This window comes from Electrophorus electricus, chromosome 24 (genome assembly GCF_041902795.1).
Source record: "Electrophorus electricus isolate QZ-2024a chromosome 24, ASM4190279v1, whole genome shotgun sequence".
Classification (NCBI taxonomy): Eukaryota; Metazoa; Chordata; class Actinopteri; order Gymnotiformes; family Gymnotidae; genus Electrophorus; species Electrophorus electricus.
In genome coordinates, this window is record NC_137520.1 from 10,170,146 (window position 1) to 10,196,868 (window position 26,723).

General features: G+C 45.1%; 1 protein-coding gene across 5 annotated transcripts; it reads left to right on the forward strand.

Annotated features, from left to right (window-relative positions):
* megf6a (multiple EGF-like-domains 6a) lies at positions 1-26,675 on the forward strand. Of its 5 annotated transcripts, XM_035522592.2 has the most exons (34): positions 2-448; positions 7,074-7,196; positions 11,423-11,548; positions 13,624-13,746; positions 14,207-14,329; positions 14,430-14,567; positions 15,168-15,290; positions 15,426-15,548; positions 15,643-15,810; positions 15,925-16,056; positions 16,142-16,270; positions 16,777-16,905; positions 17,029-17,163; positions 17,312-17,446; positions 19,083-19,208; positions 20,237-20,368; positions 20,579-20,707; positions 20,838-20,969; positions 21,082-21,210; positions 21,323-21,451; positions 21,718-21,846; positions 22,340-22,468; positions 22,686-22,814; positions 23,030-23,158; positions 23,355-23,483; positions 23,630-23,761; positions 23,879-24,007; positions 24,230-24,358; positions 24,482-24,610; positions 24,887-25,015; positions 25,105-25,233; positions 25,328-25,456; positions 25,550-25,678; positions 25,752-26,675. In XM_035522592.2, the coding sequence occupies exons 1-34, from the start codon at positions 289-291 to the stop codon at positions 25,826-25,828; spliced, it is 4,401 nt and encodes a 1,466-aa protein (XP_035378485.2). In that variant the 5' UTR covers positions 2-288; the 3' UTR covers positions 25,829-26,675. The 5 variants fall into 5 exon arrangements, with proteins under 5 accessions (XP_081563331.1, XP_081563333.1, XP_035378485.2 ...); XM_081707205.1 differs by lacking the exon at positions 21,718-21,846 and having other exon boundaries at positions 1-448; XM_081707206.1 differs by lacking the exon at positions 20,838-20,969.
* The last annotated feature ends 48 nt before the right edge of the window (positions 26,676-26,723 follow it).

A 26,723-nucleotide genomic window follows, 5' to 3' on the forward strand; every position in this document is an offset into this window, starting at 1 on the left:
GAGAGAGAGAGAGAGAGAGAGAGAGACACACAAGCAGGGAAAAATGAGACAAGCAGAAAGGCAGACAGCAGGAGTGTGAGAGTGCGTGTATAAGAGGAGGAGAAAACTGTTACTTGATACTGATAGAAACCAGACAACTCGGCTTTTTTAAGTGTCCGGCTTGCACAGCAGCAGTTGAGTTCTTTTTAGCTGTTGCATAATGCTCTCCCTGACTGTGTCCAGGACTTCTTTCCCCTCACTGTTTGTGGTTGTCTGAGTTCAGTGTTAGTGTTTTGGTCCACTCTTGCCATGATGTCACCTTGGTGGTGCTTAGTTTTGCTTGTGCTCCTGTGGGCTCAGTTGACACACGGCTTGGGTTCTGGGAATACTCAGTACCGCTACTTGCGTAGAAACTGCTACACCTGCTTTAGCGGATACAATGGATTCCACGCAGGACACGTGGGACCAGGTGAGTCTTATCTCTGGTACTGATTAAGAAGATGGGACCAGATTATTGGAATGTACAGAAGATATGGCTGTTTCATTTTAAACGGTTGCCATGCGAGGCGAAAACCTACAGTAAAAAGTGTAATGTTGAGCCTTGCCAGTCCCATGCTGTGCGGTCACATATACTCCTTGGCTGGACTGTGCAACTCCTTTCCTCTGTTGAATTTGGGAAACAGCTGGGACAAAGTCGGTTGCAGTGGTGATGTTTGGTAATGCTTTGGCTATGGCAGAGAAAATTCCCCTCACTGACGGACTGACGTGCTGTGGAGAACCAAAGAGAAGATCTCTGATGAGACTGGTCAGCCCCACAATAAATGGCTAAAACAAGCAATATGCCAGTCCCAGTGCAAGTGATGATAATCTTGTTATCCATAGAATGTGATTCAGTTTCCACATCCTGGAAAAATCAACATCTGAATATACAAATCATAGCCTGGCTCAGGACTTACTATGATGAAATATGTACACAGTAACTTAAATAAATTATTTTGAGGTTAGAAGATTTCCGAGGTGAAGTTAATGGGCTTTTGTTTAGGAAGCTGTATTTCTAACTCTGCCAGTTGTTTTTTTTAGACTGTATCCAATTAAACTGTGTGGCTGTGTGGCTTTTCTTGCTCTGGAGAATTCCTTGATTTTTCTTTCATTATTTTGATATCTATACCAGACCTTGTTCATTGGCTAAAAAAGATAGAAAGAAAGAGGGAGAGAGAGGACGTGTGTGTGTGTGTGTGTGTCAGAGAGAGAGAGAGAGAGAGAGAGAGAGAGAGAAAGGGAAGGAGAGAAAGAAACTCAGGACTAGGTTACACACAAACTTGGAACAGCGTTAGGAAGTCTTCTTATGTACTGTTGCTATAAAAGTATACGTCCTTTACCTATGTAGGACACAAAAATGCCCAAGCTGGCATACAGTGTTTCCAACTCTGAACAAGTTCAACAGGAGTTCTGTGGCTAAATATTAAACATGTACTGTATGGTTTCTTTTTTGGATATTTTAGAATGCTTTTAAGTGGCAAATTTATGAATGTAGCTGGACACTGCTATTTTCCATCAACAGAAAACCAGTTCATTCAAAATAACCCTGGAAAAATGCTGCATAAATTACTATAAGAATATCTGTGATCTAGGACAGAAACAAATGGGATGACCTAACTAGATCAATTAAGTAAAGTGCTTCTAATGTACTGTTGGATGCTTTGAACTAATTAGAGCCTTATTTAGATCAAAGAGTCATGAAAAATGTGACAGTTGCATTAGAATTGCTAATGATAACTAAAGTTAGAAAAGTGAAGGATAATAGATTATGCAGATCACATGGAGAAAGACCTGGCTCTGTTCGCCTGAATGCTGATCAGCTCATTTCACAGTTAGTAAAAGCAGCTGCGTAACACTGCCTGCATCTATCTGTGAAGAAGACGACATCCCAGTTCATTTTAATATGGAGTAGAAAGAGGACTTTTGTACGATTCTTAAATTCAGTGTTAGCTGGCAGTGACAGATTTGCTGTTGTACATGTTATTTCTGTTACGTATACACAAAATGTCACTTTCTGCTAAATAGATGGTGACAGTATTGATATTTAACATGAATGGGAGAAATGTTCCGGTTGAACCACAGTCTCCATGATGGGGCTGTCCACATGCGCAGGGGGGAATGAGCCAGGAAAAATTCCATCTCTCCTGTATTCTCTATCTGTATTCTTGATGAATATGAGCATTTCATTTAAATTATAATTCATGTTTAAAACTGAATTATACTGAATTTTGCTGAATGTTGACTACATTGTAAGTCAGTAGGTTCTTCAGAGGTTTCCTAATAAAAGAAAATTGCATCTAATGCCAACTTTGAAAGAGGAGTGTTAGAGTAGTGTGGAAGTGTCTGGATGGAAAATTAAACAGAAAAAAAGTACGTGTTTTTTTTAAATGGGGAGTGCCTGGTGTGGCAACTTTATAGTTACTACGTTGTTGGTTGCCTGTCATCAGAATGCTTCTGAACCAGGTTATTTACAGCCCTTGGAGCAGCGTCATGCCTGTGTTTTCATGTGCCCCGTCTTTCCTCCAATGATATGGTAGACAGACTATGATTGTGGCTTTCTATACCATCACCTGTCTTCCATACCTTATTCCTCTATAAAACCTACATTTGTTTTGGCATTTCTACTTCAAGGTCCACTAAACCCACTGAAATCCACTAAATGAATATTAATGTTTTTTTTCCCCACAGTGGCTCCTCACTAGGTTTTCGTTTTCAGTGTAAGAGGGCATTTTTAGTTTCTATAATACTTTTAACAGCAATGAATGCAAAAAAAGGCATTATTTTCCTCACCTAAGGAGCCCATCTAACACTCTTGGGCCAGTTTAATTCAGTTTAAGGTCATGCATGTGATTTATTCGACTCCTTATTATTTGATGCCTGTTTTGGAATCACTGAGGAACAGTGAGGATGTTGATAGTCAATTCCTTGTCCTCCCGCTGAGACACGATTTCCAACACATGGACATTTAGGTTTGTTCCCACTCTTTGGAAGAATAATTACAAAGATGAGTGAAGTGGAGTGGAGTGGAAGCATTCAGGCTGTGCACCCCTAGAGAGTCCATGCATTTCCGGCCTTGTGAGAAATACTGGTCTTGTTTATTTACCTCTGGTGTTGTAAAAGGGCCTTTCCTCTTTGCATGCCTCACTCCTTGTCAGGCATGATTCAGCCTCAGGTTGGCTCCTGGCTTGGGGCCACTGTAATTAAGATTCCTCCCAGATCTCCTGGACAGATGGTCTTCATTACTCTCTCAGTGTTTGTGATCTTCTCGGGGCTTGTTCCTGGGCTCATGGTGTGCTGTGGATGCTCCCAGTCAGCACATATCTGTGTGATATTTAATATATCATATAAAGTGTTAGACCACAGGGTTCACTCTTACACTTCCATGAAGCCTACATGGCAACAGTGCAAAAATGATGATAGAAAATTACCATGGCTAAATGACAATATATACTTTGTATTGACATCTTCACTTCTTATTCTATGATCCTATAACAAAGTAGAATGAATCATTTGTTTTAATAGCATTGTTTATCTGACTCATTGTTTATCTTTATCTGAATTTTTAAAATCTGGATCTGTTAATGTGAATATTGGATAGTTGTGATCATTGACTACACGAGGAGAAATTCCATTCAGAGCAGTATCAGGCTGATCAGATTTGCCAGTTTCACTCCTATCTTTCACTCTTTAGCTGTTTCAGCTCCTCGAGCAATTTCCTAAATCTGAACCAGATCTGCAGTTGCATGCTACTGAGTGACTTTAATAAGCAGCTTAGCATGTAGCCAGATTCTTGGCTAAACACAGAAGAATTTTACAGGATTACATGTGATGCAGGACAACTAGAGAATTGGGGAGAAGCAGGTCCCATTCATAAAATGAAGAATGTGGCCTGCAGTTCATAGGTCAAAGGTTAACATTTACCAGTAAGAACTATTCTATAATACAGTCTTATCTCCTCAGCAAATGCACTATAAATGGGGGCTTTAATCAGCCTATTACTGCATGTAATCAAAGCTCTATATCTGCCTCTGACAGTTTCTGAAGGATTTACGAGTCGCATGGTGACAGCGTCTCTTTAAAGAGCGTTCCAAACCTAAATAAATATTCTGCAGCCTCACATGGCCCTCCTGTTTGCGCTCAGTATTGCCCAAGATCTCAAGGGGTTCCTGCTGAGATCCTCCCTCTACAACTCATTTAAGAGAGGGAGACTGCCAGCATGACTGATGGAACATACTAAATCTCAGAGGAGCTCGTCTGGCTCTTCAGACTGTACATGCTAGACGGTCCATAGGTGTGCTTTCAAATTAATTTTCCAAAAGATTAACTGCTGAACACATCCTATTCCAACTTGATGAACAAATTCCAGAGACTGCCTGTTGTTGTTCTCCAGCATTATTCATTCATTCATTCATTCATTCATTCATTCATTCATTCATTCATTACTTTCCTGCAGGGCGCCGTGCATTTCATGCTGTAATTCTTTGAAAGCAGCAGGGCAGATCTGACAGCCTAATCCATGATTCAATATCCTACCTGCTGATAATTGCAAACACACCTCAGTATGTTTTGCTTCCTACCTTCATGGCTATTCACCTCTAATTAACCCACATTTGCAAGCTGTGCTCCATTGTGGCGTCTCCCCCACCAGGAGAAAATTGCTCAGTGGAAGCTAAGCAGCAGCAAATATCAGCCCAGTCAGGACCTGTGGAATAAGTGCCATACCTTCCTCAGGCCTGGCCTGGAGCCTACTCATAGAGCGCACTGCAGAAGCACATGCGGTGTGTCACATGTAGATGTTTGAAGACTTGTACTTTTTTTTTGGTTGTAGAATAAAATATTTTGGTGTTGCAGTAATTCTTTGGGTTTTTATTGCCATAGCATAAATGGTAAAGGTATGTATAATTAAAAACATAAAACCTGCTTGGCTTGGTGAGTGTGTAAATCATTGTAATTTGTTAAATTGCAAGAAGGTCAAAATAAAATGGACTGTGGAACAGAACTGAAACTATACTGCACATTTGTGAAATCCTTATACTGTACTTTTACTGCTTGCAAAGTTATATTTATTTGCCAAGTCAGGCAAATGTGCACAAAATATAACTAAGATGCAAAGTTTTCAACAGATAGGCATAAAGACTGCAATAAATAATCTGTGTGTATGTTCCATGTAAACCTCTGGAGTTTTCACCTGTGGAGGCATGCTCAGGTACTCTGCTGCTTACACATGGTCTGAGCAATGCTATTATTCTCAAAAGCGCTGGTAGGTATATTAACCTCTCCATTGCAGTGCATGTAAATCAGCCTGACACAGATAATTCACAGCTGATCAGCAAGGACCAGGTCTACCTCTCTGTTGACCATGTTTTTATGAGCCCACTTCTACTCTCCCCTCCACCGGAGCCTCACTGTTCCCATGACAACCTTTACAGCGAGAGTAGTATCAATAGAGTGAACGTGATAGTTATGGTAAATACAGTGGAATAGGTAGACTCTTCTGTCCCTGTAATAAAAAAAAAAAAAAAAAAAAAAAATATATATATATATATATATATATATATATATATAGAGAGAGAGAGAGAGAGAGAGAGAGAGAGAGAGAGAGAGAGAAAGATAGATAGATAGATAGATAGATAGATAGATAGATAGATAGATAGATAGATAGATAGATTGATTGATTCAAATTGTAGTGAAGTACACAAGGTTTTCAGAGAAACCGGACATTTCAGACAGAGGTCCTTCATCAGCTGTGTAAGCTGTGATGGTACAGAACTAGTCAGAGGCTTGTGGATGTAAAATGAAGCACTTTTATTCATAGTAAGGTCATCTAGAATCGTGGTCATAATGAGAGCATGGGGAAAAACCGGAACAGACAGATTTCCAAATTTCCGCAGGTTAGCACCCAAACATGTGAATAACCAGTCCAGATTGGACCCAGCAAGGCAAACAGATCAGGCAAACATATCCAAATAGGAAAAAGGCCTAGACGCGTAGGGGTGGGGGGAGGGGCAGAGAAAACAAATTCAGTACCATAAATAGAAGCAGTAACAGGAAAAACAGGATGCACAACAGAATAATGGTAAACCTTCAAATGGAACAACCCAAACAGACAGATTAATTGGATACAGGTGAGATCAATAGTCCGGTGATGAGGATCGTGTGAGTCTATGTTTGAACTTTTTGGAATTGTAGTTAATGTGGTCAGCGAGTAGGAGAGAAGGGCTGTGTGACACAAGCAAAGTGCTTCTCATATATATCTATCTACCACAGATGTTATGAATAAGATTAAATGAATGCCAGGGTGTGAAAACAGCATATGTTTGGCCTGGCTTGGTTAGGAATGTTGTTAAGTTAAAGGATCCGTTCACGAATTGTAGATGAGTAGCGTGACACAGTCACTGGGGGTCCGCTATGCCACAGGCCCCAGTGTGATCATCCCTCCATGCCTCCTCAGTAGTTACGCCACCTTATGTTCTGGCACCTGCATTCAGTTCAAGTCAGTCTGTATATGGACAAACAACACCATTGTGATGGTGGCTGTGATTGCAGGACTCAGGCTGTGGTTTGGCTTTGGCTGGGAGGAGCCAGGCCAGACTGCAGCCGGGCATAAAGAAAGCATCGAGAGGGAGAGGACCGCAGCGAGGGCTCATTAGAGGTCTTCGCTGTACCAATGCTCTTCATCCAGGCATCCTCACATTGTGCTGCCTTCTCTAAGTATATTATCAGTGCTTTGTCCAATAGAAGAAGTCCACTGGGCACTTTGCTTTGAGACTGGCATTAGAACAGTGGCTGGAAGCTGTGTTGACTGGTTTTTGGAGGTTGTGGGAGTCTTCAGTTACTAGGTGGCAGTTATGTGGTGGAATGGCTAAACAACTCATTAATTTGAGCTGTACAAATGACCTGGCGGAGCTCGGCAGGATTCATTATTTTGTTTTCTAGCCAGCACAGGCATACTTTGCTGAATTACAGGGTTAGGCACTGTATGAACAAATCATGGAATGTATTTAGAGATACAATAAGGCCCCTGGCTTTCTGTTTGCCCTTTTGTTTGCTTCCAGACATTGATGAGTGCCAGGTCCATAATGGAGGCTGCCAGCACAGATGCGTGAACACTGCGGGCTCCTACTACTGCGAGTGCAACCCGGGTTTCCGTCTGCATGTTGACGGCCGCACCTGTATAGGTGAGTCAGGCTGCGGTTCGCAAAGGGTCAGCAGCGGAGCTGATGTGCTGGCCTTGGCCTGAAGTTCTAGAAGCTTCAATCAACACCATCTGCAGCAGTTTGCCTGCACCAACTGGCAATTCCTTCAAAGCAGACAGAGGACTCCACCTTCAGTTCTGCATGTTAGAGGGAGTCAAAAACTCTTTTGTTTTCTTAACAGCTAAACGTTTGCTACTGTTCTCTACTGTACAGCATTGTTAGTTTGTGGCTGACTGGTAAGGCCATGTCTCACTCCATAGATCTCTGTTAGTTCCCCGACAGGTACTGCTCTGAATGTAGTAATGCCCCACTCAGGATGGAAATTTGAAAAACCAAGTTCTGATTTTCCAAATTATACAAATGACAAATTCATTTTCACAATAATCAAACCTCTGATTAAACAGATCTGTACCTGCGACTAAAATATGTTAAGAATTAAAGTGCATTTAATTAGATTTTAGAGTCAGTGCCACACATAAAGTGCTCATTCTAGCCCTGTATGTATATTAGTTCCTATATGTATTGTCTGAAATGCTTCTCAAGAGGAACTGTCATCTACAGTATCAGTCAAAACATTTAGACACACCTACTCTTTGTTTCTTTTTACTATTTTAGGAAAACAGCGAAGGTATCAAAACAATTAAATAACACATTGTAACGTTGAGGAGGTAGAGCAGGATGCAGGGATGAGTTGAATAAAATAGAGACATATGTTTATTAGCACATATGTTTATTAGCACACACAAGAAGGCATAACTTGCAGGCTATCGGGGTTAAACATCAACAACATCCACGACTAGACAAGAGACTTATATACGAGAAACACGAGAGGGCGTGACCATGCAAACACACACACACACACACACACACACACACAAAACTTTGAGGGGGAGGGGCTGTATCATGACAGAGCCCCTCCCCAACGGCGCGACTCCCGGCGCGCCAGCCTATCGGGCTATGGCCCCGAAACCGATGCCAAACAGCAAGGCAGGATGCCCGGGCGACCAGACAGAGGGAAGGAAGACCGGGATTCCTTAGGTGAGGGAGTGTCCTGATGAGATGATGACACTGCCTCTCTGTGGTTCACACAGGGCAGCTTACTGGCTCCAGAGCGAGACACCGTGAGTGGAGCCTTGGGTGCTGAAGGCTTGTCACGGTGTCCATAACAGAGGGAGGATCCTTATGGAGGACCCCCTCCACCTCCATCAATGGAAACCCCACACGATCGAATTCCGAGTCCGACCAGAAACTAACGTCACTATACTCCCTACTCTCTCCACGATCTGCATCGCCTTCCCTATATGGTAGTCCAGCATATAGGGATCGTAGGACCCTGCTGAGTCCGGGTCCGGGTACTGGTTGTCACCTTACCAGTCCCGGTAGTCCGACTCAGGTCTGTAGAACTCCGCAGAGTCTGATCCCAGACCACACTCAGGGCCCCTCCCAAAATCCTCCTGTGGCACTTTCCCCTGTTGTGGGAGTCTGGAGTGCGCCCAAGAGTATGGAGGGTTTTCCTGCAAGGGCTGTTGGAGGGTGTTTGCATCCTTTCTTCCCCTTTCGTCCCAGGCATCCCTCGGACGTCGATGTTTCTGTAACATTGAAGAGACAGAGCAAGATGCGGGAATGAGTTGAATAAAATAGAGACATACGTTTATTAGCACACACAATAAAGAAAATGTAGCTTGCAGGCTATCGGGGTTAAACATTGACAGTCTTCACGACTAGACAAAAGACTTATATACGCGAACTATAATGACACAGAACAAGGATCAGGTGAGAAACACAAGAGGGCGTGACCATGCAACACACACACACACACACACACACACACACACACACGAAGACTTCGAGGGGGAGGGGTCGTATCGTGACACATATATGTGATTATGCTGTGTTAAACAAATATAGATATAGAGATATAGATAAAATATAGATTTTAAATTTTAGATTCTTCAAACCAACCCCCCATTGCTTTGATACGCTCGTGTTCTCGTATCCTGCTTTTGCATCAGCCTTGAAGAAAGTATCAAATATGCTGGGCGCTTGCAGGGCAAGGGACTAAAGTTCAGCATGAAAACTTTTTGCTTGAGGGAGTATTTAAAATGATTTTTTTCCTTTTACTATTTTTTTACATTATAAATAAATATAAATCATTTATAAGCTATCAATTTATAAGCTCTCAACCTTCATTATTTATATTTGTGTTAGAAACAATTTTAAGCATAAATCATTAGATTAAAATGTCCTTAAGACTGTGACAAATGCATTCAGTCAGGTGTGCGCAAACCTTTGAGTGGTACTGTGTGTACATTCAGTTATCAAGAAAAAATGTAACCTCTTCCCACTTCTGGTATATTTACTTAGGAGGCATCCTTCATGGCCTTCTGAGGTTAAATTTGGGTTTTAATCAACTTATTCCAAAACGTGCCAACACATCACTTCACTGTTGTCCTCCTGCTGAATGGGAAGTCATTACTGTATAGCTATTTTAGGAAAATAAAAAGGGACATTAATATAGATTAAAGGGATATTAACTTGTAATATAAGTTCAGAGGCAACTTGACATATACAGGGCCACCATTTTACATTAATAAGTCTGCCTCAGGCATATAATTTCTGCTCCTCTGCTATGGCTTGCATGGAGTAGCAGTACTGTGCCCTGGAGAGCTCCCTCCTTCCGCAGCCTCGTGGAGCTTTTATCTGGCCCTGCTGACCCGAGGAGTCCAGGGCACTGGGCCCGAGCTCAACCCAGACACTAGCTCGGCTGAGCAGAAGTGCTGTGTGTCCAACGCAGTCAGACCACAGACAGATCTGGTAATTAATCACTGAGGGTTTGGTCCTGTCAAAAGTGTTTGGTTTTGTTTAATGCTCATTCGAAAGGTTGGCAATTGCACTAATGCCTTGTGTCAGATATCCATGTAGGACCATAATGATTCCTAATTTAGAACAGAACTTGGCCGCAAGGAAATTATTTTCATTTGCAGGATAAAGTACTATTCTGCTGCTGCTGGAAACATTCTTCCCTCTAGTTCTTTGGTTTCTGAACTCCATTTCCATTATACGGAAAAGCACAAATGAAAACTCCATCCATCTCTGAAATATTGCCATTATTATTCTGTTTCTTATCAGGAAAGAAGTTTAGTTTTTAAGAAAAGTTGGTTTTATCTCCTTTAAACTTTAAACAAGAAATATTACACAGCTATTCTTTTAAACTACACAATGGCACTATTTTCAAACAAAAATTATTGAAGTGTTTGTTTACCTTGATGTGACCTTTATTTGACCTTGTATAATGACAGCTGTGGTCAAGTGGTCCTAAGCCTTTATCTGAACTCAGGAAAATGAACAACATTAGAACAGCTAAAAGAGCAGGACCTAACCCAGAATCATCTTTAGCAAAGCCCTACTACCAGACTGGGTGAATTTGTCTGTAATGAGCCACAGTACAGTTTGGACATTGGAAGAAACATATTGAAAACATTGGCAGTTGAGGAACTGACCGTCATTCATGTGTTGAGTATGTGAACATCACACAGTGGAGATTGCAGGGCTGAGTATCTATGCCAGGCAGGGTAGAAGGCAAGCTGGCTAAGTCCACTCTCTCTAAACATAGCTTTTGCTCTCTGTTATGAGGACTCTGACCCAGCCCTCCTGTTTAATGGACTTTTAAAGGTGTAGGGCAGGGCAATTTTCTTAGCTGTTTTGCCCACTATTATTTTTGGGACTTCTTCTGAGGTGTCAGTCATAGTGAAAATTGGCAGGGTCACTGGATGTCACATTTCTAGCACTTGGTCGCATTTTTAGTGTGACCGCTATTATCGTTGTGCTGCTGAGAAAACAGCCCAGAGTGGTTTTACTAGGCTGAAGATGTTGAAAGCTATCTCCCTGGAAACCACCCTGGAATGACATTTGAATAGTCCCATTGAGAAACACATACAGTAACAGTTCAAATGCTCATCAGCTGTCAAAGAGAAATTCTGAGAAGCACTCTTACATCTGAAATAGCACTTTAGTTCTGGTCTCCAGTTCAAGACTGACCGACAGCACCTGTTAAAAAAATTACTGCATGTTTGTAAACATGCCATTGTTGGTCCAGAAGCTTCCAACATTTCTTTAGTATGTCTCACTGTAGGACTCTTGAATGGTGTCTTTAATCTCTGATGATTTCTTTAATCCCTGACGGTATCTTTAATTACCCCCATCCTCAGCGGTGCTCTCCTGTGCCATCAGCAACGGAGGCTGTGAACAGGAGTGTGTTCAGCTCTCCCATGCCCACTTCCAGTGTCGCTGCAGACACAACTACCAGCTCACTGCCGACGGAAAACGCTGCAGGTGTAAGTGCTTTTTCCACTGCCTTTTCCCACACGACTTCTTTTTAGGAACTGGCAGACCTCTGAATGCTTCATTACTATGGCTTTTGACTGTAAATAGAAATGGTTCAAAAGTTATTTCTTTACAAGTTCAGACCAGATCATTTGATTGTGTAAGGATATGGTAATATGCAAGGCATTAGCAAAGACTGGGCTAAACTGTTGATTTCTGCTTTTTTTCTGTCTAATGTGGGAATGATGAAGAATAACAGCTGGACATGGCAGCTAGACCGAACATAACAGTACAGCTTGTTCTCTTCCGGATTCCCTAATAAGGAGAGTAGATACCATAGCAGTGGTGCTGACCGGTCCTCTGGAAGTCCTCAGATACACTCATGGAGATGATTTCAACAATGCCAAACATCCAGTGAGCTTTCAGATTAAATTCTGTATGTGAATGATGAGAGAAGGCATGGTAATAATACCTAGTATGAGCCTTTAGAAGCTAAATGATTCAGAGATTTAACACTTCAGCACATGGCCACTGATGGTTTCTCCAGCTTCATGTGCAATATTCACAATATGGGCAGTGAAGCAGCAGAAAAATGTGTTTTCTCGCACTGTCAATTAAGAGATGAGGAAAAGGATTAAAAAGAAAACCTAGTGCCAAAATAAGGGTCATAAATTCTGAATCATAAATGAGTAAATAAAATCTTGAGTGTACAGTATGGATTGAATGTTTTCTAGAATTGAGCGCAAATGGTAAAGAGTATCTGCTAAAGCCCCCAGTTGTGGAGCTGACGCTGACTCTTGGCCAAGCCTTGAAGCCTGGCAGTCGCTAAGTTCCTACCACAGCGCTGATGCACTGAGTTTGAGGGTCTGTAATATATTACAGTGCAATCTTGAGATCGTCACCATCAGAGGCTGATAAGATTTCTCAGTGAAAGGTGCGGGTAGTTTGATTGTCCTTAATGGTTTGTGGCATCACATTTAGTGCTAAAGTCTATACAGCGTCAAACAAACAAAGCCTCCTATTTAAAAGAAGAATATAAAACAGTTCAGCTGTGCAGTGTAAAGTATACAAACACTAACATATTAAATTGCTGTGCTTTTTGGCCAGCTTTGAAATCTCCTGAATTAAATTTCCACCAAGACGTGCTTAGCTACATTATTCAGTCTAGAGCGTCACATTCTTGGCATGCCAAGTGTCAAACTCCGAACAGCTGCCAAAAGGCACTTTCACTTTAGCCTGGCTGACCCGTCCACTCTGTCCAGACGCCACAGAGCCCATAGTTCCCCAGTGAAACGCTACCATTTAGGATGAGGTGATGACAACCTGATGAAAGTGAGAGTGTTTATGAGGTTCTGGAAAAACAAAAAAATAACACAAAAGCATGAATAAATTATGATGAAGTGCAGCAAAAAAAGAAATGGACTGGCCTTTGATCAACGATACATCAGAATACTAGTAAAAATGATAAGTGATTGGGTTTCATAATGCATGAGATTTATAGTGCTAAGGAGCGCAGTCTTAACTCTTCACAGTCATGGTTTTGCTGAACATCTGACAATAGTGTCTTTCATAGACACTGAACTGAAAGTCTACTGCATCGGAATTGCCCGGTCATGGGCAATTATCAATTTTAAATGCACTACATCAAGCCACCTAGTAGTGGATTTGGGATTTGAGAGAGTTTTGGGGGGGATTTTTAGAGAGTCTGTGTACATGCATTTAATGGTAGACACTAACATCTTCCTCCAGTAACCTCACTTCACTTCCAGGCAACACTGCTTTGAAAAGCTCTTTATCACTGGCTTGTCTCAGTCCACCAGGAAATACTTTAGCTATGCACTGGGAAACACAACAACCCTCAGTTCGTCTTACCCAATAAACCACCCATAGAGTGTGGACATGCGCCATTAGTGTGAGTGAGAAGTAACGGTTGCAAGGGAGGGAAAAGTTCCCTACACAAATACGGTAGAAACTGTGTGTGTCTGTATGTATGCTGAGAGGGTTGTGACTGAGGCCTCTAGTCCATTTGCCTGTATCTGTGGGTAGAGATGTGAGCTATGTGAACCTTGCCATGTTTCTGTTCCAGTGAAAAACCCCTGTGTGGAGAGGAATGGGGGATGCATGCACGAATGCCGTAGTGTAGGCATCCGTGTCCAATGTGCCTGCCGTTCGGGCTACCGGCTGGCTGAGGATCAAAAGGGCTGTGAAGGTAAATGTCTCCAACAGGACAGTCGGCGCTTTCTCCACCCTGTACCTCCATACAGTCACACTGGGATGGAAAGCCCTTTCAAATGGAACATCATCTATGTAACAGATTCTTTTGAGGAGATTTCTTTCCAGTGGTTTTGTATCTTTGGAAAAGGATGGAAATACTGCTATATGCTGCAGAATGGAGTTCATGTTGTCAGCTCAGGGCAGGGATAGAGAAAGAACCAGCCAGTAGGGCCTTTAATCATGCTGTCTCTATCAAAGCCACTTTTGGCCTAAGTGTGGGATGAGCCTTCCAGTATGAAATGGAGAGACTGCACTCTGAGATCTACGCTAATGATTATGTGGAACGGAGAGGAGAGGAGCAGATGAAATTTAAGATCACCACCGCAGATCACCCTGACTCATGAGAGAACTGTGAATGTAGAGATTTCACATGGGTTGTGTTTCCTATGTTTCAGACATTGATGAATGCACAACCGGACAAGCTGTTTGTGCCCATCACTGCCGAAACAGCCCCGGCTCCTTCTCCTGTCTCTGTAAGCCTGGTTACGAACTGGGTTCGGAAGGCATGAAGTGCTACCGTGAGTTACCTTCTTCCCCTGGAATTACAGTCAGATCATTATCTGCTGACTGGAGCTGGTATGATATCATGTCATGTTGTCAATGTGTACCATCCAACAGGTATTGAAATGGAGGTCGTTAATAGCTGTGAGTCCAGGAATGGAGGCTGTGCACACCACTGTCAGCACGGCACACTGGGACCTGTTTGTAGCTGTAACCAAGGTTACCAGCTTGATGAGGACCTCAAGACTTGTTTGGGTGAGCAGATTGTTGGGATAAATGGAGAGACATTTACATATGCCATGCTAATATGAGCTAAGGTCAGTTACACCAAAAAGCTTCAAGCAATTGTATTTAGGAGCCCAAAAATGGCCCAGCGTTTGGAGTGTGCATTCTTATGTCTGATGGGTCACCATTTCTCAACAGGCTTTTTAGAATTTTTGGAAGAGTTGAAAAACCTCTTGGATGTTTAGCTGTTTTACAAAGATTTATGGCTGTAAACTTTCCAGTGGTCAGAGTGTAAACTTCAAATGTAAGTGAAGAATTAATGGACAGAAACAGTGACAAGGTTGTCTTCTGATAGCAGCAATATGCACAAATATTTACTTATAGAAAAACATTTGTGTTTTCCATGATAGATGTATACACTCAGCCAGTTGGAAAATGGCACTCTATTGGGATTGGAAGTTTTCTCTGTAAGCAAACTCTTTTCTTGAACAATAGCTCCCTCCTAAACAACTGGAAAAGTTCTTCTAGAAACCTACCCAGACAGCAGGGGTACACGAAACTCGTGGTGGCTCGTGGTCCTGTTTTGCGTGTTGTGTACGGTTACTTACTGAGGCGGTGCATATCTTCCAGACCTGGATGAGTGTGGGGAGGGCAGCTCGTGCTGTGAGCAGCACTGCACCAACTACCCGGGTGGTTACGAGTGCAACTGCGGGGCGGGATACAGGCTCCACTCAGACGGCTGTGGATGTGACGGTACGACTTTATTCACTGAGTAACTACATACATTTCAGTAGGTGAAATGTACATCCGTCTTGCCCTGTCAAACCAAACAGAAGAGTCGCGTATTTTGTGAACAAACTACTTATTTGTTTTGTTTTACTTTGACAGACATGGACGAGTGCTTATTTGATAATGGCGGCTGTGAGCACACATGCCAGAACACAGCTGGGTCCTACCAGTGCTTCTGCCGTCTGGGACACCGTCTATCCGAGGACAGACACTCCTGCGTCCGTGAGTCCAGTCCCTGATTGCGCTGCTGTTAAAGCCTTAGAACACACACCAGAAGTGTCATTCAGTTGCTCTCCATCTGCGCCCCTTTCTTCAGCTCTGCAGAGGGCAGTGGAAGCCCTGTCCAGTCGCATGGTGGTAGAGAGGCCACTTCCACAGCTTACGCTACTGCAGGGCTACCCTCAGGCCCTGGAGCACTATGCTGACTATGAGGAGGACACTTTCGGAGAACTGCGGGCCGAGAGCACCATCACTCAGAAATTTGGTCAGTGGATGGAGCTTCCAAAAGGCCTTATTTATCAAAGACCTTAAGAGTCTCTGATGTTTAATGAATGGTGCTATGCGCTGTCTTTGCTTGTCACACTCTGAACTGACACAGTGTGCCTGAATGAGACATTCGGCTATGACTGCAGCCTGACCTGTGATGACTGCTTGAACAGTGGTGTATGTAATGAGGAGAGTAATGGATGTGATTGCCCTGATGGCTGGACTGGTATCATCTGCAACCAGAGTGAGTCTAAGGTGCAGTGACAGATTTGGTCTTTTCATAACCACAGACCAAAACTCTAAGCTGTTTTTTTGTTTTTGGCCTGCAGCCTGTCCTGGGGGTATGTTTGGCAGGAACTGTTCCTTCACCTGTAAGTGTAGGAACGGGGCAACGTGTGATCCAGTGACTGGATCCTGTCGTTGTCCACCAGGGGTCAGTGGAGACATGTGCCAGCATGGTAAGTGAGCGGAGGACCTTCCACCATTGTGATAACATAGAGCATAGCATCCACCAGTGTGACATCACAAACAGTCGTGTTTTCCATGATGTGTTGTGGCTGTTCCACCATTGTGACATCAGAGAGTGTAGTATCTACCACTGTGACATCAGAGAATGTAGCATCCATCAGTGTGACATCAGAGAGTGTAACAGCCACCAATGTGGCATCACAATTTAGCATCCACCAATGTGACATCAGAGAGTATTGCATTCACCAGTGTGACATCACCATTGTTGAAATGAAGTCTCTACCAGTGTGACATCATCCGCCTGATATAACAAAATTTTATGCAACATTGAAAGAAGTTGAGACTCATTATAATCAGCAATTTCTGTTACAATATTGCACTATAATTCTGTAAGTCAGCCACCCTGATCTCCTAGCCCATCAGCTAGCAGCAGATACTGGTACTCATCATGTATAAAACATGATATTTGTGTAGATCTGTTTTCTGTGGATTGCAGGTTGCCCCAAGGGCCTTTATGGCAAGCACTGCAATAAAAAATGTAACTGTGCCAATAATGGACGCTGCCATCGCACCTATGGAGCCTGTCTGTGTGATTCAGGCCTCTATGGGAGGTTCTGCCATCTCTGTGAGTGTTCAACCTGAACATTTTAAACTTAGAAATCCTATGTGGAACTTTCTCAGTTTTTCTCATTTTTATGATCCCCTCATACAAGCTTCGTGTTTGCCTTCCCTATGTGTCCATGTGCAGCGTGTCCTAGGTGGTCCTATGGACCTGGCTGTTCATCCGAGTGTGAGTGTATACAACAGAACACTCTCGAGTGTCACCGACACCATGGAACCTGTCTGTGCAAACCCGGCTACCAGGGCAACACCTGTGGTGATGGTACATGGGTTCCTGCTTTCTTCCCTTTGAGTGTTGACTATTCCTCACAAAACCCGAACCCAATAGGACCTCACTGCTAGAAAATGCTGAATGGAATACAGGCGTATTTGACGGGTGCTATGTGTGTGTACTTTGCTTGGCTCTTCAGAGTGTACTAGTGGTTACTATGGTCCAGGATGCAAGACAAAATGTGGGTGTCCCCAAGGAATTCTATGCCATCATGTGACCGGAAAGTGTCAGCATCAGTGTCCGGCTGGGTGGCGTGGAGAGAACTGCAACCAAGGTGCGAATTATCTTCTTAATCTTCTGAGAGTAATATATCCCACATGACACTTGGACATGTAACCTCTGAAGTGCATTAATGTGTAATCTCTGTGTGTAAATCATTACCCATTTTTCACTGCTTCCATTTAAGCTAATATTGGCTAGAAGGCTTTATATTCTTGATTTGAGCTAATATAGGATAGAAGACTTTTATATTCTCTTTGTCTGAGCTAATATTGGATAGACGGCTTTTATATTCTCTTTATTGGAGCTAATTCTCTAACTGGAAGTGGCATAAGCTTAAACTTATCCCCCTCATCCACTCTGATGCTCTCCTGGGAACGTATCCAAGGCCTACGGTAGGCCACAGCCGAGGCCTGAGATTCATGAGGCCCTGGCTTCTGTGCACACAACTCCGAATGCCATATGGGGAAAATGAAACAAACATACAAGACGATACAAGAAGCCTGAGAGTCTGAGCCAAACACGGAGAGCAGATACAGAGCTGTTTGACAGAGCTGCCTTCATATGCAGGCCTGCTGTACTTCTGTGGTAGTGAGTTTCCTCAACATAGATGCCTTGTTCCGCCACACTTCACTTGCGAGGAAAAGAAGAAGTAAATGTCCTTCCACAGCCCCTCCATTCACACACTATGGGGCCACTCGACAGCAGGCCACTGCTTTGCTAATACGTTGATATGGAGCATATTTACCGGAATAACTCTCTGGAAGGGTGGCAACTTCTTATACTGCGGTGTTCAGGGGAGACAGCTCTGATACCTGACAGTGCCGTCTACCATTCAGAGCCGAGGGCGTTAGGAAAAAAAACGGTATATTTCTTAGGAAAGCCGGACCTGGCTGCGAGGACACTGTGCCTGGAAGTCATTAAGTGATCAGAATGCAGCATCTGTCATCGATTAGCACAGCAGGCAGCGTGGGGGGGGGTTTGCACCAGGCTGCCTCCGCGGTCGACCTGGTGCCTCTGCACTGGCCTTTTGTTTTCTGACCTTTATGCTGACCTGCTTTTCCATGGAAGACCTGCAACCAATGCGGACATGGCGGGTGGGTAGTGCCAGCTGCCAGCTTTCTGATTGGGCCATGGGACGCATGTTTACCATTAATTCTCCCTACCACCTGAGCTAAGGGATACAAGAGGACTGAAGTGAGCATGTGCATCCTAGCAGAGCTGATTCACACAGACCTTCAGACTGCACCAAACAGAGAGGTTCAGTCATATTGCACTTAACCTTGACGTTCAGTCTTACTGCACTTAATCCTGATGTTCAGTTTTACTGCACTTAATCCAGTTCTTCCGTTATTCCATTGTTCTTCTGCTGTGGCTCTCTGTGGCAAGTCTACCCATGCTGCGCTGCGGTTGTGACCTTATCAATCATAACAGTAGCCAAGGCCTTTGCGATGCCAATTGCAAGAAATCGCCATCACGTTTTCCCTTTTAAAACGAGTGCCACGCACAAGAACAGACGCTCTACAGAAAATCCTGCCATAGCCAAAGCTGCCGTGCTCAAAGTTCAGTGTAGTCTAAAGCACACATGTTTTGATTCTAATGGACTTGTGTAGTTATTGCACCCAAGCAGCAGGGCTCTAAATGAACAGCAGTGGTCTAAAGCAAATATGTATGTGTGCTTTTTATGCCAGAATGTCCAGAGGGGACGTTTGGGGTGGGCTGCTCTGCGTCCTGCGACTGTAATGGAGCCATGTGCGAGCCGGCGAGTGGGAGCTGCCTCTGTCCCGCTGGCAGGACTGGAGAGCGTTGCGGTGAAGGTGAGTGGCAGAGCAGCAAGGACACCCCCGAGCACACGCTCGGCACGGAGGAACGGAAAACCGCTCGGCATCACCGCTGGAAGGTTTCGCAGGAAACCGGCCGCGTTCACTTACTAGACCTCGCCTGCAGTTTTCCAGCGAAGGCAATCATGTGGTTAGATGTGCAGGTAGCGTCAAACTACATGTTTTGAATGTAACAGTTTGACCGCAGATGGTTCTCTGAGTTCTGTCCAGGTTGGAGAAGGAGGAAAAAAGAGACTCTGTATTTAATGACTTTCCATTCTGGTGCCTTTGAGATCTGGGCCACAGTGCACAGTGAACTGTGGGTTTAACAGGGCTTAAGCAGAGAGGTCTATTCTTAGCCACTGTTCAGCTCTTTCAGCTCTTCGGCCAAGGATCACAAGCAGACATATGATAACATATGCCCCTCCCCCGGCCTCTTCTACGGGGACGTTCATTCTATATATATCACGTGCATAATGAGGTACATAATGAGAGGAAGTACTGCACTGAAGGAAGGGGGAGACAGTGCACAGTGTTCTTTCCTAACGAGAGTGTGTGCGTGTGTGTGTGTGTGTGTGTGTGTGTGTATGCAGTAAGGCAGTGAGGACTCTTATGCTGATGGATTTTTAGATAAGCGAGAGGAAGCAGAGTGTGTGATAAATGTGCGAATGTAGTGTCCCCAGTCCGAGAGAGTAATGGAGGTGTCAGAATGCAAAGTCCTTGTCTTCTGTTTAGCTTGGCCTAGCTCCCTGGCAAGCCCAGCGCTCTGAACTCAAAGAGCAGCACACACCAGTTAGATTTGCCTAGAGATCAGTTTAGTTCAACTCCAAAAGCAACTCATATCAGCTGAAAGAGTACATTAATTCAATTCATACTCCGAAACGACCATCTCAGTAGCTCGGACGGAAGAGTATCTGCCGGCCACACCGTCTAGACGCAGAAGTAAAGCTAGACTGAGGTGGTCGCCATGGTGCTCTGGAAGAGTGGGAGGTGTCTGGGGATGATGGCCACTTGTCATGTTGCAGAGTGTGCGGCGGGTGGCTGGGGCGTGGCCTGTGCACGGCTCTGCCCCGCCTGCCAGAATGGAGGCGTGTGTGACAAGCAGAACGGAACATGCACATGCACACCAGGGCACTCGGGAGAGCTCTGCGAGAAAGGTGAGATAAGACACTGCTGCTGTGCAGCCCGCTTAACACGCTCAACACACTCAACACACTCAACACGCTCAGCCCGCTCAACACGCTCAACACGCTCAGCACGCTCAGCCCGCTCAGCACGCTGCCATACGGGGGCTTTCAGGGCTCACCAGTATATGCGAGGCTACTGATTAGTCAGTCTCTTATACGATGTGCTTTTCTCACTTGCAGTCTGCCCGGCCGGTCGCTTCGGGCCCGGCTGTCAGGGGTGGTGCTCCTGTGAGAACGACAGCCGCTGCCATCCCGTCTCAGGCCTGTGTGTGTGCACTGCCGGCTGGACCGGACCCAGCTGCGAGAAGGGTAAAGACCCTGGTAAAAGTGCGCTGGAGTGTCAATTTTAGATCTCACTCCAGATATTTAGTTCACGCTGTGATCTAGTGTGACTGGGGCTGTAGTTGTGTGTGTGTGTGTGTGTGTGTGTGTGTGGCAGCATGCGCGCTGGGTCGCTGGGGACCAGGCTGTACCAGCGTGTGTGACTGTAGGAGCAGGCCAGCGACCTGTGACCCCGTGACAGGGCAGTGTCACTGTGCGGCAGGCTACACTGGAGCACGGTGTGAGCACAGTGCGTAACTCTCCCTTCCCACATCCCCTCTGTCTGTCTCCCTCTGCATTCCTCTCTGGGTCCATCATGTTCTCTTTCTCTGTCTCTTGCGCTCTCTGTTCTTTTCCTTAAGAGTGTCCCGAGGGTTATTTTGGCCTGGGTTGCCACCAGCAGTGCCAGTGTGAGAACGGCGCGGCATGTGAACATGTGGGCGGAGCCTGCACGTGCCTGCCAGGCTGGACGGGGACGTACTGCGATAAACGTAAGGACAACAGGCTTGAGGGGGCGTGGGGAAAAGATCTGTCACCTGCATGCTGCTTCTCCGCAAAGAACAAAAAAAAAATGTGTGTGTGTGTGTGTGTGTGCTGTTGCAGCTTGTCCTCAGGGCTTTCACGGCTTCGAGTGTAAGCAGAGGTGTGAGTGCTTAAACGGCGGCCAGTGTTACCAAGCAACAGGAACCTGCACGTGTCCCGCTGGCTGGTCTGGCCCCCGCTGCGCCTCCCGTGAGTCTCGCTGTGACCGAGTGCGGCACACTGGTGCTCGGCACCCACCTGTGGAGTGTTGATCTGAAGCGTTAATGCAGGGATTCAGGGTTTGTGTGCACGCCAGTGACATGCAGAGTTCAGTGCAGTCATTATTTCAGCATGTTAAGCGATGGTGCCATAAGACTCCTGTCCAGCTACGCTCCTGATGGGGGACATCAGGACCCTGTGTGCCAGCAGGGGCAGGCACGCGCCACGCCAACCTCTGATTGGCTGTCATGTTACAGGATGCCTGCCTGGCACCTACGGTCCTGGTTGTAATCAGAGCTGTAAGTGCCACCATAATGCCAGCTGCGATCCCACCGGTGGACTGTGCCAGTGTGGACCGGGCTGGACTGGACCGACCTGTGAACAAGGTAGAACATCTAGCCATCAGCTTTAATCTAATCGCTCCTCTGCGGGTGCACCCATAAAGGGTTCATAGTTTCTGACCATTTTATAATTAAACTAAACAGAGACTCCATATTTAGGTGTATTTTCCATGTGTGAGAGCTTTCTGTTCTGTTCTTCCAAAGCTCACTGAATGACTTACCCATGTGGTAGTACAGAAAAATATTCAAGTCACTGTTTCACCTGTGTGTGTGCGTGTGTGTGCATGTGTGTGCGTGTGTGTGCGCGCATGTGCATGTGTGCGCGTGCGTGTGTGCGTGTGTGTGTGCGTGTGTGTGTATGTGTGTGTCTATGGGGGACCAAAAGAAATACAAAGCATGGCTGTATTTCCATGCTCACAAGCCCAAAGCCGTGTTCTGTATGCTGCAGCCTCTGCTAAACAACAGCCTGAACTGCAGGAGGAGAAGAGCTTTGTGAGGAATATAAATCAAAGGTTGTGGTTTTTTGACTTTTTCCCAGAATGCTCGGCTGGCTTCTACGGGGTGGACTGCCGCCAGCAGTGTGTTTGCCAGAATGGCGGGTCATGTGACAGGACCAGCGGACGGTGTACGTGCCCTAGCGGATGGACGGGGTTGGCGTGTGAGCTCGGTGAGGATTCTCTGCACATGCCTACATACTGTAGCACTTTTTCAGTTCCCAGATCCCTTGCCACGGGTGATGGACATGACCTGTTGGTGAAGCATCCACTCTGCATTTGTCAAACTCTCTTTCTCTCTGTGTGTGTGTGTGTGTGTGTGTGTGTGTGTGTGCTGATGTGTGTGTGTGTGTGTCTCTCTGCCCCCCCCGACTCTGTTATGCTGACAAGAGTGTGTTCCAGGCCGCTTCGGTGCTGACTGCCAGCATGCATGCGAGTGTGAGAATGAGGCCGTGTGTGACAGGCAAGATGGAAAGTGCTTCTGTCCAGCAGGCTGGGTGGGCCAGCGCTGTGAGATGGGTGAGAAACCTTTTAATGGTGCCTTGAATGAAGAGAGATGAATGAAAAATAGATGCTGTATCTTTACTTCCCACTGGGTGTGCGTGTGTGTGTGTGCGCGCATGTTTGTGCGTGCATGCTTGTGTGTGTGTGTGTGTGTGTGTGTGTGTGTGTGTGTGCGCATGTTTGTGCATGCATGCTTGTGTGTGTGTGTGTGTGTGTGTGTGTGTATGCAGCCTGTGAAGCAGGTCTGTTTGGCCCTGGCTGTCAGAAACAGTGCAGGTGTGAGCACAGGGCGCCTTGTGACCATGTGACTGGGTCCTGTCTGTGTCCACCGGGGTGGCGAGGACTTCACTGCGAGAAAAGTGAGCTCATCTCCCCCTTCTTGCTCCTTGCATTCCACCAGATGACATTGACCACATCGATTTACTCACAAATCTGAAAGAGCAATGTAAAAAAAAAAAAAAAAAAAAAGAATTAAAAAAAGACAATACAAATGTTTTCTGTTACACTGACCTCTACTGGCAGTCTTGGGGTAAGGCAGGCTTTTTCTCTCCACAGCCTGTTTGCCTGGCTCTTATGGGACAAGGTGCTCTCAACGCTGCCTCTGTCCTCACGGCACGCCGTGTAATCACGTGACGGGCGAGTGTGGCTGTCCTCCCGGCTTCACTGGCAGTGGCTGTGAGCAGAGTGAGTGAGAACAGACGGGTCTCTCCGGACCAAGAGGGATCTGTTTTCTCACAGAAACAATAGAAAGCTGTTTGGAAATTCCCAGGTGACCATATGCAATCTGTTTTTACTTTCCATATAAGCCGGTTTTCTGTCTCGCCCTGCAGGGTGTCAGCCAGGTACATATGGCTTAAACTGCAATCAGGTGTGCCAGTGTTCCCAGGCTAACCAGCTTTGTCACCCTGTCACTGGCGAGTGCTACTGCGCACCTGGCTACCACGGCGACAAGTGTGATATAGGCAAGCTTCTCATGCCCATTTTCATCCTTCTGAAAAAAAAAGCTGGCATGGACAGCGAAAAGTTACATTTGCTGTACTGTATATAATTTGGAATGTTTTATGTAATTTCCGTTGTAGCATGTGAGGAGGGCCGTTATGGCCCTGACTGTGAGCATGAGTGCCAGTGTCTGAACCGCGGGGTGTGCCAGCCAGCCACGGGCACCTGCGACTGCCCCCCAGGCTACATCGGCGCAGACTGCAATATCAGTGAGTGACAGAACCCGTTCTGCACACTAAGACAAATCAAGAAATCACCTACAGCAATTACTACATTTCTGCCCTTGTAAGTGTATGCAATGACCTGTGCTGGGATTTGGGATGAATGCCTCAGTGGAAAACAGGACAGTGATATATTACAGGTCTCATGACTAATGCTGAACAGTTGTGTGGAAGCACTGTGTGATCCCCTTTCCTCCCCTCCATGTGCAGCATGCCCAGCTGGGCGTTACGGAAAGGACTGCATGCGTGTGGCTCTGTGTAGGGAGGGGGTCAGGAGCGACCCAGTCACGGGCCGATGCGTGTGTAATGCCGGCCATCAGGGGGAGGACTGTGGGCAAGGTCTGGTCCGTCATATCTAAAAAATAGATACAGTTAAACCAGTTACACTGGAAGTGATTGTTGTTGGTGTTTGCTTGTAAAGATTTGTGTATGTGTGTGTGTGTGCGCGTGTGGGGGTTCTAGGCTGTGCTCAGGGCTGGTACGGCGATGACTGCAGTCAGCGCTGTAACTGCAGTAATGGGGCTGTGTGTGACACTGTGACAGGTAGTTGCACCTGTGGCCTGGGCTGGACTGGAGACCACTGTGATACAGGTGAGATGAGGATGCATCATTTTTAAGAGAAAAGATAAGACCCATAATCACTGTGCATTTAGTGTTTGTGGTTTTTATCCTGTGCATGTTATATGTGAAAGAGAGAGAAAAGACAAAAAAAACAGCAGTTTCCTGAAGTGCTCAGAGACTCTAAACATTTGTATTCTTTAAAAAAAAATTCCACTTTCATTCATTGATTTTTAATGATGATTATTCCATATGGCTGCACATAGCAGATCTCAGAGGGCCTACTGATGGTGTGTCTGTGTTTCTCAGAGTGTCCCAAAGGCAGGTACGGGCCTAACTGCCAACAGCAGTGCGACTGTGAGAACAACAGCACATGTGACAGGATAACGGGAGAGTGTCAGTGTGATTCGGGATACTATGGCCATCTCTGCCAATATGGTGAGACCTAACCAATGCAACAGGGCCATCTGTTTCCCCTACCCATAATGCCTTGTCCCAGGATATTGACTCTGCTTTTGTGTCCAAAGCTTGCCCTCCTGGTTTCCATGGACACCACTGCCAGCTTCTTTGTGACTGTCACGGTAACGCTCAGTGTGAGGGCAGCACCGGCCGTTGCCTCTGCCCACCGGGTTATCAAGGACCGCGCTGTGAGAGAGGTGAGGGGTGATGTAGCTCGCAACGGGAAGTGGGCCCTGTGGAAGTTATGCTCAGGTCCCCTGAGTTCTGACAGCACTGCCGCTTTCCTTTCAGTCTGTGAGCAGGGCACGTTTGGGCATGACTGTAGCCACACGTGTGACTGCGACGGAGACACTCTGTGTGACCATGTGACTGGCAGATGTCTGTGTGTGCCAGGGAAGATGGGTGCCCGCTGTGATATTAGTAAGATCCTCTCATTAGTTAACCCCGCCAACTACAGATGTGCTGCAAGCTCTACATTTCATATTGTTTATTTTTCTATTTTCTTCCGCTAAGCCTGTGCTCTGAGCAGCTATGGTCCGGAATGTTCTGAAAGCTGCGAGTGTGCAAATGGCGCACGGTGCGACCCCCGCAACGGACGGTGCCACTGTCTGAGCGGCTGGTTCGGGCCCAGCTGCCTTGAGGGTACGTTTGTAATCGCTCGGAGTGCTCACTTGGTTATTTTACGGTGAATTTACTGTGGTACCTCCCTCCACAGGCACTGCTCTCATATCTACTCGGCAGATTCTCAGAAACAAAATGAAGGACAAGCCACAGCTCAGCACTGCTGTATAACAGTCACCAACCTGTTCCTCTCCCTTGATGTTCATGTAGCTTTGCATCTGGTCAAACAGGTGCTCTGTAAAATAAAGGACACAAGCAAAATCTCTTACCTGAGCAGACTTGATTGTGATGATAACATTCTGACATAAAACTGTTTATAACATCTGAGAGGCATGAAAACCAAACAGATGACAAACAATGAACAGAGAGATGAGGGTAAATGTCTGCTTGTCGGACAGAAAACCAATTGAAGTTTCTTTTCTAAGCATTTTAAGATATCTACAAATATTTACATACATGTATAAGCAAGTCCAATGTTTTTGAGTATTTTTTTAAACATAAGAATGCCTTTTTATATCAAAAACACTGATAAAATCTTCATCTTCAACCTCTATACGTCACCATATTTTGGGGGGCATTATCTGTTTAAACATAATTTGAACAGTATTGTGCAGTGTAAATATAAGGCATTAGTTGCCATGTGTTCAGTATGTTGTTCATTTACATTTGGTAAATACGTAAACAGTGAAAGATTTTTTTAATGGTATATATACAGATTTCTGCATGTGTAAACTTACCCGCAATACTGTTTAATAGTTAATGTTTTTATTACCTTCATAAAGGAATATTTTGTCAAAAGAAGTATTTTTGTACATGTCTATAAAAACAGTCCAGTAATTATTTGTAAATTGTGCTCTTCATATATAGACTAGTAAATGCACTATGTAAAAAGAAAGCATTTTTCTCCCATACTGAATTTCTTTAAAGCAGGGAGAAATAAAGCACTTCTGTTTCCTGAACACAATTTCTCAGTTGTATATAGTTTTTCAAAATAAAGCTAAAGTCTTGAAAAATCTTACTGTAGTCTTTAAGTTGATTTTAATAACATTCTACATGAATTCTGGTA